At 38.8% G+C, this 13,112-nt stretch overlaps 1 protein-coding gene across 1 annotated transcript in view; it reads right to left on the bottom strand.

The window, feature by feature from the left end:
• Positions 1 to 1,277, bottom strand: part of sra1 (steroid receptor RNA activator 1) — a 14,396-nt gene extending 13,119 nt beyond the window's left edge. Inside the window, exon 1 of the mRNA XM_039774997.1 lies at positions 1,162 to 1,277. Within this exon, the coding sequence (XP_039630931.1) occupies positions 1,162 to 1,186 (25 nt within the window). The 5' untranslated portion in view covers positions 1,187 to 1,277. The remainder of the gene's footprint in view (positions 1 to 1,161) is intronic.
• Between the last annotated feature and the right edge of the window lie 11,835 nt (positions 1,278 to 13,112).

Here is a 13,112-nt window from a genome sequence, read left to right as displayed (position 1 = left end):
CTACAGGTAGCTCTTGCAACTGTTTATGTCAAAGTGCGCAGTCTACTGTTAGAAAGAGGCTGCACATATCAGACCTGTGCGAGAGGTGTGTCTGGAGGAAATCTTTGCTGTCCAGAAAGCACAACAGGACAAGGGTAAAGTTTGCCCGTGAACATCTAGACAAGGACCAGGACTTCTGGAACAATGTGCTTTTGACAGATGAAGAAAAGATGGCATTATTTGACCATAGTACCAGAAGACATGGTGGAAACCTACAACAGCATTTGGCCAGAAGAACCTGATGGCAACAGTAAAGCTTGGTAGTGAAAATGTTCTAGTTTGCAGAGTCAGGGCCTGGGCAGATGCTGTGGGGGATTTTAAGCAGGGTGTGCATGCAAAACAACCTTGAGACATCACACACGTGAAGTAATTCTGCACGGAGGAGTGGGAAAAACTTTCTCCCTGTTGTTATCAGAGACTCCTTGGCAGTTATAGGAGACGGCGACTTGAGGAGGCAACACCAGCTATTAGTGCCCAGGTTGGACCTACCTTTCTACAGACAGGAATGTCATATCTATTCATTTTATATTTAATAAATTATAGCAAGATCAAGTTGTCATTGTTTTTTTTTTTTCTTTTCAACTACATCGCCTGTATCTAAAGATGAGGTCTAGAAACAGTTAACCGCCACTCCCTGCTCTCTTTGTAATGAAAACGTTTCTCTTGTAAACTAAAATAGTTAACATGTACATACTGTATTTACAAAGTCTAAGGTCTACCTGAATGAACGAACTCACCACTACAAAACAATACAAATGAAGGAAATCGTGATTTGGTGTTACCTATTATATGTATTCCTTTAATTTAAAACTGAATAGATAGAGGAATGAAATTCTATTCAATTAAAGGTTATGTTTGCAAACAAATTACAAGTGTATTTGACAGTACGTTAACATCTTTACAATGCTGTAACACAAACAAATTCAACAAAAGAAAGCGTACCAAGTATGAAAACGTAGAATAAACACTTTGCCCACGGGCTACTGATTACAGCGGAACAATGATTCATTTCACGTAAATTACAAAAAGAATACTTTACAAATTAGGGAAGCCAAAACTATAGTGATCCGCGATGTAAAGTGGCAGCCCTTCACCTAAAGAACACATAAATGTGTTGGTTACCTGGTTTAACGTAGAGATCAGCCATTTACTTTCACAACCTCAAACGCCAAATCACAACTTAGGTTTAATTCCAGCAGTTCCGGGAACGTGTCGCCGGTAAGCAAGTTCAGTACGTCAACCACTCAAGTGACGCACTTCCTGTACTATGCTTTGCTGCACATGCGCGTGATTTGGGCCGTCATCTTGGAGCGGTCGACTTCACACTTTAAAAGCGTACAGTGGGACACTTTAATAACAGAATTCCTGTAAACTGCGTAGCCCGTAAATGCAAGGCGATGAGAAACATGGAAATGAAACAGGAACGAATTACTTTTCCCAATTGAATGCTCTTTTATGTGTTTTCATGTTATTATTGACAAGTGCCTGTGTCTGTGTAGCTGTGTGTCCATCCGATTGCGATGTCATTTTTATATGCCATTTGGTATGAAATGTGGTATGGGATGCCATTTGGCACATAGGTACTTGTCACTTTATTAAGGTAGATTTGTATTTTCTATTACCAGTTTCACCCTTTTAGCTCTGGCAGGCTAAAATAAATGCACAATGAAATTGTCTGCAAATAATACAGGACTGCTTAAAAAAACAACATGGAAACAAAAAAAAAGTTGGGAGAATTGTTCAGGCAATGTTTTTCATAGTCTTAAACCATTCATATATGCCTTGAATAAATGTAAAGAAAGTCAATTGATGTATTATGTTAAATCATTAAACCATCAGGTCAGGTCAGGTTGTGGAGCATGCACTGCTACAGCATATTGCTGCAAACACCATACTATGAAACAGCTCAGGATCCAAGTTGGCAACCCCCAAAGCAGACAGGTGGTCCAGTCTCACCCCCAATGAAATGACCATCTATCTGCCACAGCCAGGTGTTAAGTGGGTGTCCCCTTGCCTGATCCAGCTGCTCGGGTCCTCAACAATTAGGAGCCAATGAGCAGGATCACCCTCTGTGAATTGCATCACATGACCATAGGGCTTGACAATCTCTCACAATGCAGGTGCTGTGCCTCATTAGGGACTCCATGAACAACCGCTCATTGGACACAAATTCAAACCAGCGGTACCCAAGGATTGAAGGAGTTCAATTTTCCTCTCAGGTCACTGGATAGCGTCCATGTCGCACAAACATATAGCAAAACAGAAAGCACCAGGACTCTAAAAACGTTGTCCTTTTGCAGAGATATTGAGAATGCCATGCACCCCTTTCCAGTGACCTCATGACCACCCATGCTCTCCCAATCCATTTACTGACTTCATAGGAAGAGCCACCAGATACATGTCACTGCTGAGGTAAGTAAACCTCTTGACGAGGTCGACACTCTCTCTGCAGAAAGACACACTGCTGATGGCTGTGCCCAAGAGGTCATTAAACGCCTGGCTGTTGGTTTTTATCGGGACACTCGCAAGCCCAGACACTCAGAATCCCCACTCAGTCTCTCAAGAGCCCTGATCAGAGTCTCCATTGACTCTGCAAAGATCACAGCATTGTCTGCAAAATCAAAATCAGTGAATCTTTCTTTACCGACAGATACCCAACAGCCGCTTGGCCCCATGACCCTGTGCAACACTCAGTCCATGCAAGCATTGAACAGCATAGGAGCAAAAACAAACTCCTGACGAACTGCAGAATCAACTGGGAAAAACACAAAGATTCTGCCTCTGCTTTGCTCAGCAATTACATTAGCAACTTCAGGGGGGATGCCATGAAGCCTCAGGACATCCCACAAGGCAGCTTGATCAACCCAGCTGAATGCTGTACAAAAAGCAACAAAGGCTGCAAAGAAACTCTGCCGATTTTCATGTTTGCACTTGAAAAAAACCCTCAGTGACAGGATGCAATGAATGGTAGACATCTTAGTAAAACTAGACTGCTCCAGTCACTGGTAGGTGAACAAGTGATCACAGATCCTATTGAGGACGACCCTAGCAAGTACCTCACCCGGCAATGAGAGCCGTGTTATCCCCCTGTAGTTGCTTCAATCCAGGCGATCAACCTTCCTTTTCCAAATAGGGATGATGAGTCCAGTTTTCCAGTCATTTGGGATGACGCCTGTCTCCCAAATGGAAGCAAAGATTGCTTGCAATGCCAGAAGGACAGCCATCCTACCAGCCTGGAGAGGTTCACCACAGAAACCACAGATCCCTGCAGCCTTCCCTACCCACAGCTGCTTCACCACCTATGCAATCTCAGTGAGACTGGGTGGTTCACAGCTAATTGGAGAGTCAGCCTCAAGAACCGTGGACCCAGAGATTTTCAGCATCCTAGCTGGAGGATCAGCTTTAAACAGCTACTCACAATAGCCAGCCCAACTGGTCACAAGTGCAATGTCATCGCCCACCCTGACTACAACCATCCAAGTAATATATACAGATGTGAGTAATGCTTCTATTCCTCTGTAAGCAGGATGTGGGTTAACATGATCATAGATGATGTGTCACTTCCTCATAGATTTCTATAACAAACGCCTCCTTTTCTGACCTCAGGGACCTCACAGTTGTCCTTCTCAGTTCCCAGTTCAGACCGGAGTTGCCATCAAGCTGTACACTGTGACTCCTCTAAATGATATCCAGGGTACCCTGCAAGATGAAACACCTCCTGCACACCAACATAACTCTCAGAAATCTTCAGGGTCTAGCACTAGAATTACCAGAGCCTACGAAAAAATGATTACTAAAACATGAAAAACGTTTCTGTTTGAACGATGTGTTTACGGTGCATAGATCGTTGTAGATAGGGAACACACATGAAATGCAAGTGTTCCCAATAACGATATAGTATTTATAAAAGGTGTCATTTTGCTTGACTCACACTATACAACTCTAAGCAACTGACAGACTTGAGCTGAGAAAACTGTGCGGGGTGGGGGATGTAATAGCAGGCTGCTTGCTGTTTGCTGCTAATCAACACATTTAAAGGACAAAAGACGCTAACGGAGAAGTGCGAAGCATTTTAAGGTGGGACGGACCTACGAGTTTTTTCGTAGGCTCTGGTAATTCTAGTGCTAGTCACGGATGGTCTCATCACATTAGGATCAGCAGTCACACCTATCCATAAGTTCCTCGTACAATCTGCTTGCAAACTCCTTAGAAACAACTTGATCTTGGCGTCTGGCCAGGTCCAGTCTCATTCTCCTACTAGGTGGTAGCATACTGGACCTAAACTGGATCTTCAGAGTAGCAACAACAGGTTTGTGGTCAGAATTGAAAAAATAGGAGCCTGAAATTCTGTAGAAGCCTCCAGCATCTGTCCACAAGGATGTGGTCAATCTCCTTTACCGCACCACCAGTATTGGAGTACCAAGTTAATGTACTTTGTGTACGGGTAGAAAGTTACTCACTGTCAATGGCCGTTTCTGCTTGTGTGGATGGGTAAGTGTAAGGCTAGGCAGGCACATGACTGGGCTGTTGCTCAATCCGGCAATTGCAAGCACAGCTGTGCGGACGCAGAAAGCTCTCCATCCCCATGTTGCTTCTGCTTTATGAAGGCTTTATAGCGGCTTGAATATAAACAAAAGACAAACAGTGTACCAGCATTTCACTCTTCCCAGTGCTTTAAGCCAGTATTTCCTATGGATAGGCACTGTTCTGTAAAAAGTATTTGCTGGTGTTACATTAATTTGTTGCGAAAAGGCAGGAGTGACAAGCATATTAACGTTGTTATAGCCTACTGCCGTTCCAAGAAAGCTGGCTATGATTGTCACTGGTCTGTGGAGCTTCCTATGGAACCAATCTGCTCCTCCATCTATTGTCACTTGATTGAGCGACTCAAAACCCCATGGGGGACCCCTTCTCTTTGATCAAATGTTCATCAGAGACTCTCGAAATTCCATGAAGAACCCAAACCCTTGGTCCAGCAAGAGATTCTATAACTAAAAACAGTCCACTTGTCAAAAAGGTTGAGAGATACCCGGGGGGGCTGCCATCAAGTGTCCAGTGGGAGGTATTGCACAGTCCATGGCTGCTCCCCTTGAAAATATAGCAAAGGGCACACTAGATATGAATGAAGTACCCTGTAATATGTTTATTTCACTGACACTTTAATTTACTATTAGGATCAGATGTCCCAGTATCAAGGACAATTCCGATTTTAGGCTATGCGTCCCAATTAATATCTGATTAATATCAAGCTTTCCGGGTTTTAATGGGCTAACTGTTTAATAAAGTTTTTCCAAGGCCGCAAAACGTTGTTTCACCTAAACAAATCACACTATATACAGTAAAATGCTAGTACTAATTAATCACTTGTTTGATATTTAAAAAACATCGATCAACAAGAAGCAGATTAAAAACAGACCACCGGCATTTATTAGTTAAGCACTGTGTGCAATTCTGTTCATTTGTGAACATGCTTTTGTTTCCATGCCCTGATCCCTGATTCCCTTGATGATGATAGATAGATAGATAGATAGATAGATAGATAGATAGATAGATAGATAGATAGATAGATAGATAGATAAAAAGACATGCAAGGTTAGGTGCATTGGCGATTCACTGTAAAAAATTATTTTTACTTTTTGTTGTCATAACTCTTAATTATTTGTCAAATCAATCTAGAATCACCAATGCTGTTAAGATAACCTAAAAATGTGTGTTTTTGTCTTGGAAACTTACATGACGTTTTTAATTAATTGAAACAAATTATTATTTTATGTTGGTTCCACAAAAACAAAATCAAAAAACATTTCACGTTTAAGAAGGAGGCGCCATTTTATTTCAAAGTCAAATCAAATAGAAAGTACCGTATCCTGGTTTAATAGTAAGTAGAATGTCGTATTTATCATTTTCGGAACAGTTTCAGTTTTTATTCCATAGTGAAGAAAATTAAGAATGCGGCCATCTTCATAATTATTAACACTAGAACTGCCAAGCGCTTTTTTTTCCAATAGTAAAACCGCCATGGAGTCGCAGGGCAGAGAACTGCTTCCGTATTCATTAGTTAAACGCCAATACATTTATTTCAGCTAGGCTCATAAAATAATACACAGTAAAGTAGAAACCTATTTTTATGGTGACATGTTAGATAGCTTTTGTGTGTCTGCACATGTGCACTTATAAATTTTGCACTCCATCGTTTTACCAGGAAAGAGAATGAGCAGCTTTCCCCTTTCCCAAGTTGGTTTTCAGCACGGATATAACCATTTCAGTATTTAATTGTAAAAAGCAAAAATACAGTTTTCGATCATCTGGAAGCATGTAATATTAAGTCAAAGCAATATGTTTCTGTAAAGTGGTAAGTGTAAAGTGTAAAGTGGTGTGTGGGTGTGTTTGTGTGTGTCCTGCGGTGGGTTGGCACCCTTCCCGGGATTGGTTCCTGCCCTGTGCTGGCTGGGATTGGCTCCATGACCCTGTATTCGGATTCAGCGGGTTAGACGATGGATGGATGGATTATATCGGCAAATGTTAGGCAGCATGATGTTCCAGGTATCGTGCCCATCACCAGCTCGTAATAATTTTTTTTGGCTGGCGTGCACTGGATTCAGTGTTACTTTGCTACTTGTGTTTTCTGCTCTGCCTTTACATGTTATTAGTGTCTCGCATCTCCCGTCTCATTTTGTATTTGTATTCAGTGCGGGGAAGTTGCTATCTTTAGTGCAAATAACTTACTTGCCAAGCTTGAAGTTGAACAATTTAGTGGCATTGCACCCCAAACGAAATCAGAGGTGAATTTTCTGCCTGACTGACAGGGGAAAAGTTTTAAAAGTCTTGAAACAGAAAGAAGTACATTGGAGTTTGAAATGAAGAAAAGAGTGGTGGACTGGAAGCAAGTCGATGCCCTTATGGACAGTACATTTTCTTTGAGGAGAAAGGAAGTGATTGAGGAGGAGCCCTTGGTGAAAGACGTGATGATCAGGTGGCCTGCTTTGTTTACGGAAAGACAGGTTAGTATCCTCTTTGTAAAAACTTGGTTTTGTCAACAGTTTACTGCACTGCAATATAAATGATTAAGATTGTTAAACTACCTGCCAATCGCAAAACAAACTGCTTTGATCTTTTTCTGTATCTTCTCAGCACAAGACTAATATATGTTCATATTGTATGTTTGCTGTTTCATCAGATTGCAGCATAATTTCAACGAACAGTATCTGCAGACCTTAAGAAAACCTTTTTTGATTGTCCTTGAAAAATATCTGCCAGGATTGTTGAGGCTGTATCGTGCAAGAGACCCGGTAGCCTTGTCTAGTCTGTTGATGTAAGCATTTATAATATTTTACTTTGGTTCTGGCATTTGTACTTAGATTTCAAAGCTCAATTACTGAATGCATTTTAGAAAAAAAAAATCATAATTGATGACATTTGTTACTTTGATAATTGAAATCCAGTGTGCCAACCAATAAACAATCTGATAAATTAGTTTTTCTGAAATGGGTACCACTCAAATTAATTGTGATCACTAGATGATCAGAATGTTCAGATCAGTGTCTTTGTTGCGGAACTCAAACCAGCGTAAGAGAGCCGTTGTCCTCCTTGGCCTTCCTTATTTCCTCAGAGAGAAGTCTGCCAAGCTTGTCAAGATCTGTGAGGTACATGGGCATATCCTCCTTGCTGTCTGCTTTATCAATTTTTGAATGTGTCACATGTATATGGTGACTGTGCTCAGCTTTCATTGTTTTTATGAGGGAACTGGTGGTGAACATGTTCTTCTTTGGTATGACACAGTTTGGTAGATCAGGCTAGACAATGTTTTATCACTGAATCTGGAAGCAGCTCATTGGGGTTTTTCTCCTTAGTTTCTAACCTGCCTAGACATACAGTTTGACAAGTTTGTGTAATAAGCTTGCTTTTATATCAAGTAGCAGATTAGACATACAGAATAGGGTGCAAACCTCTGTTAATGAAAGCTATTCAGAGGTGAAACAAAATAAATAATATGGGTTATCAGGATTTTGTTTAATGTTCAGATACTTCCAACAAAAGACAAATTTTAGTGATTTTTTTTCAGCCAACACTTTTTAAAATTTCTGAATACTTCAGAAATATGCATTTATAAAGCATACTCAAACTGCTACTTGAGAGTCCCCACTTACAGTATTGTCCATTTTAATACTGTAAATAGGAACTCCATCTCCATTTAACTAATTGTTACACTCTAGAACCAAATTGCTACACCAGTGATGATTTAGGCATGTCATTTAACTCTTTGAGGGCTGAATATTTTTTCTAAAAAACATATTTTTATGAAAAGTACACATAAATCAACATAAAACAAATGTTTCTACATGCCGTGGCTGCTGTTGGCGCATGTTCGGCATCTCTAGATGCAGTGGCTGCATGGGGGCACCTCGATGGACATCATGAATGTACGGTGGGCCTGCTGCCTGGCTGTCATTGCACAGCAGGTGGGTGGAGCTGGTGGTTGCAGTGCAACGCATTATGTGGTGGTCCTCCTAGGTGAATGCTGCTGTAGGCGCATCAGCTACAAGAAAATGTTCAGCACCATGATCAGCTGGGGACCGATCAGATGATGCTGGTACCTCACTTTCGTCCATCTCCAGATCACTTATACCAAACTCTGAGTCTGACAAGTCAGAGTCCTATTCAACGAAATTACGTAAAATGTCTATGGAGTATTTTGCTTTGCACATTCGCTTTGGTCTATCGCCAGATGTTGATGCCAATTTAGAGGTGGTTTGCTCTTTGTCGCTCATGCCCGCATAGGTCAAATCAACAAAGCTATGTAACTTTCCATCTAGCAAAGAGAGTCAAACTAAAATGTAAGGGCATTTTTTGTCACATTTTACAGCTGATTACCTTACTCTACCCCTAAATTTTGACAAAAGTTGACATCAGCCCTGAAAGAGTTAAAGGGGCTGTGTACTTATGTAATTTATTTTGTTTAAAAATTCTAATAAGTTTAAGCTAACTTGTAGAAACTTCTGACTTTCACATGAAAGAATCTTTCTGTTGATCGGTGTCAAAAACGTCAAATGAAATGTGCTGCGATTTATTGTTTTAAGACAAGAAAAATTCCAAGGGGGTGAATACTTTTTATAGGCATTTTAAATTTGGATTTGAAATGAAACAGCGACTGAGTGCATCTGCTAATTGCCTCCTCACTTTGCTAATTTCCTCAGTCTGGTAAAAGTCAGTTTCATTTGACCATACTCTTTTTTCTAAAACTTATGTTATAATATTCTTGTAACCTTGTCTCAGGTTGTGCTGGTGTAGTATTGCATTGTGTCTCCTATAGTGTTTCATGTATCCTAAAGAGTTCCTGTTACTTGTAAGTAGATTTTTTTAGTGGTATTTGTTTCATTCACACCACTCATTTATACATGTGTCAAGATGCTTTTTTTCAGCCAGATGATTACTTCATGATGGGCTGCTTCTTTAGCATTGATCTCTGGTTCCTCATTTTGCAACCCTAATCAAAAGTGATGTACTTAGAGACTTTTAAAAATATTTTGGCCCGTTCTTTATGCTTCAAAAAATGATGAAATGATATACTTCTGCTTAAAAACATTTGAGCTGTTAGTCTTCAAATGAGTTTTGGTCATTTGAATATGTATTAAAAGTATTTACCCAATATAAACATGGTCCCCTTTACATTAAAGCTGCAACTTGGCACTTAGTAGTCATAGTCACTGTTTTTTAATTTAGAAACCATCTGAACGAATAAACCAAAACAGTGGTGTTTTGCAAATTTGTATGCAGTGTACCATATACTTTGAAGAACAGTCCTTTTTAATACTTTGTCTAGTTGTAAATTGCCTTTCTTCTCTAACTAGCCTACGCCTGAAGACACTGTCAGAGGAATGAATATTGGACTCCTCTTGATAACAGAAGAGAATCCTGCAAGCCTTCTCCCTCAGGAGGTTATTGATGTGGCAGTGGTTTCGGAGAAGCAGATTTTACTTCATGACTTAAAGGATGTCCCAAATGCCTTTGTTCTTCTCATGGGTCTTCTCTATGCCTTAAACATCAGTTACCCTAAGGAGCTGAGAAGTACATTCGAGGTCATCCAAAAAAGTTTAATGAACATTGATGGGGATACATGCTCTGCAAAAGTTCATGGACTTCATGACGGACTATTGCAGAAAACTCTTTAATAATACTGTATATGTAATTGATGAAGAGAAAAGAAGTCCTAATGTTTGCTTCCAGTGTTTTTGTCAATAGTTCTGCTTTTCTTTTTCTCATGCCTTATTGCAACTAAAAAATGACCTAAAGTTAAATGCTTCTTTTTTCCACCTGATGTTTGTTACTGTTAAAGAATCTTTTATAACCTTTGATTCAGTCACACACAACAAGTTTTTCTTTATTTCACTGGTGTGACACTGTCCAATGTCAGAGTTAAGATTCTAATGTGAGATTTTTCAAATTTGATTTATCAATTCTGTGCATTTAATGTCTCCACACATATACATGCACATTTTTGTCATGTTCAGAGAGTTGACATGCTTTGACACAGCATTACTGTTAAAAAAAAAAGTACCTCTAATATTTAAATTTTGTGATGCACCATATCATTTATTCTCAAACACACAGACAGAAAAAGGAGAATCATTGCATTGATAATTCTGAATTATGAAGGATTAAATATTTGAAATAAATGTGTTTTTCTGTTCTTTACAACATGGTGCTTCTTCACTTGACTGCTTTCCAGTTCATTTTTTATAGAATAGCTGTAATGCATAGAATTGCAAATTCTTGTCATGGTAACTTAAGTAAAGAGTTGAAAGAACTTGTCATTTTAAGGCAACCAGGTCAATTTCTCAAAATGTTAATTCAACATTAATTGAAAAGATACTCTGTGTGAAATTTTAGCCAGTACAACTTAAAATTATACATTACTGCAACCAAATTTCAGTATCATAATGGTGGAGTTCACTCAAAATTGGGAGTTGACTCAGTCATTCCTGATGCTCACCAAAGTTGATATAACACATAATTGTATGTCAGATTAACTAAAAATAATGTTGTGTTAACAAAATGTCTTTAGTTTGTTCAGCTTTGAATGATTATAAATATTTGTCAGATCAGCATGGTAACTCCATTTGACATGACTTCATTTCAATACTGTGTTAACTTACTATTTGAGTTTGAGCCAGCTCAAAATTTTAAGGCAACCAGGTTACTTTTTTTTTTTTTTGTTAAACCAAGAAATAATTTTTTACAGTGTTCTAAATTGTCCCTTGTGTGTGCTTGGTTTGTGTGTGTGTGTGTGTGCCCTGTGGTGGGCTGGCGCCCAGCCTGGGGTTTGTTTCCTGCCTTGCACCCTGTGTTGGCTGGGATTGGCTCCTGCAGACCCCTGTGACCCTGTAGTTAGGATATAGCGGGCTGGATAATGGATAGATAGATAGATAGATAGATAGATAGATAGATAGATAGATAGATAGATAGATAGATAGATAGAAATACACTATATGATAGATAGATAGATAGATAGATAGATAGATAGATAGATAGATAGATAGAAATACACTATATGATAGATAGATAGATAGATAGATAGATAGATAGATAGATAGATAGATAGATAGATAGATAGATAGATAGATAGATAGAAATGCACTATATGATAGATAGATAGATAGATAGATAGATAGATAGATAGATAGATAGATAAATAGATAGATAGATAGATACTATATAACTCATAGATATAGATAGATAGATTGATAGATAGATAGATAGATAAGAAAGGCATTATATAATTAGATAGATAGATAGATAGATAGATAGATAGATAGATAGATAGATAGATAGATAGATAGATAGATAGATAGATAGATAGATAGATAGATAGATAGATAGATAGATAAACAGACATCTTTATTAATCCCCAAGGGAAGGATGGGCGTTATGTGTGGGCATAAATGCTACACAAGTGTCCTGGTCTGAGATTTCAAGAATCTGGTCACCCTATAGTTTACCATCAGAATGCCACATAATGACCAGTCGCTGTAATAAAATTTACCTATCACTGTTATTTCCTAACATTTGTCATAATGGAGTAGATTTGTAAGAACTATTTTGCAAAATTACTAACTCTAGATATGCTCAAGCAAATAAAGAATTAATTACAAGTTTTTGATTTTTTTTTTTTTGGTAATATTAATTGACACTTGTGTGTTTATATGTGTATGTGAGTGAGAGTGGTCCCTTTGATTGTTATTCAGCCAGTCCTGGTGAGATAGCCTTTAGCCACTGCAAACCTGATATGGATCCAGAAGATTCTAGAACTCACCTACTAAACTTAGTCTATTGAGGACTTCAATGCCTGCACAGCCCTTGAACGCTGAATTTTAGACCATGTGTACATTTTCTAATGTGCTTATATATAGGGTATGAAATATTTTAATCAGAGTTGTTAATGGGTTTGTATGACCTTCTATGTACTTTGCTGTCTCTTGTTTACAGAATATTCTTTATTGTGTTACAATGAGGGTACTTTATGTTGGGAGCATGCGCTGATAGCACATTGCTGCACCCACCACAAAACGAACCACCTGAATTGGGACCCGAGTGCAGTAGGTAACACTTCAGCACCACGCTGGAACAGTTTCAGTTTTTTTATTTTTTTTTATGGTGGCTCCATGTGAAAGTAGTTAAATCAAACGATAGCATCAAAATGCAGAGTGGCGATAAGCCTATAAACCTATAAACAGTGGAATAGCCAGGCTCGATCTTTGTTGTTAAAAACACTGATTTCCTTCATATAGAGACTTGTAAGAGCATTGCATAGATAAAAGACTCTTATCTGATACAATGATGTAAGCAGCTCTAGATTTGTTACAAAAACCCCCACCTCGTTTTGTTTTATTGTTTCATATTTACTTTCTTTGCAAATCTCCTTGTTATATTTTTTATTATTTGAGGTGTTCTATAAAATAACGGTTGACAAATTAATTATATGATTTATTAGCCCAGCATTACTTTAGGTGCAGCAGTCTATGGAGGACAGCGGTTTAGAAAAAAAAGTGAATAACATCCATCAAACTGAGATGCAA

This window comes from Polypterus senegalus, chromosome 13, assembly GCF_016835505.1.
Source record: "Polypterus senegalus isolate Bchr_013 chromosome 13, ASM1683550v1, whole genome shotgun sequence".
Lineage (NCBI taxonomy): Eukaryota > Metazoa > Chordata > Cladistia > Polypteriformes > Polypteridae > Polypterus > Polypterus senegalus.
The sequence above is the reverse complement of the archived record's forward strand: the minus strand, read 5'-3'. Positions and strand labels throughout refer to the sequence as shown.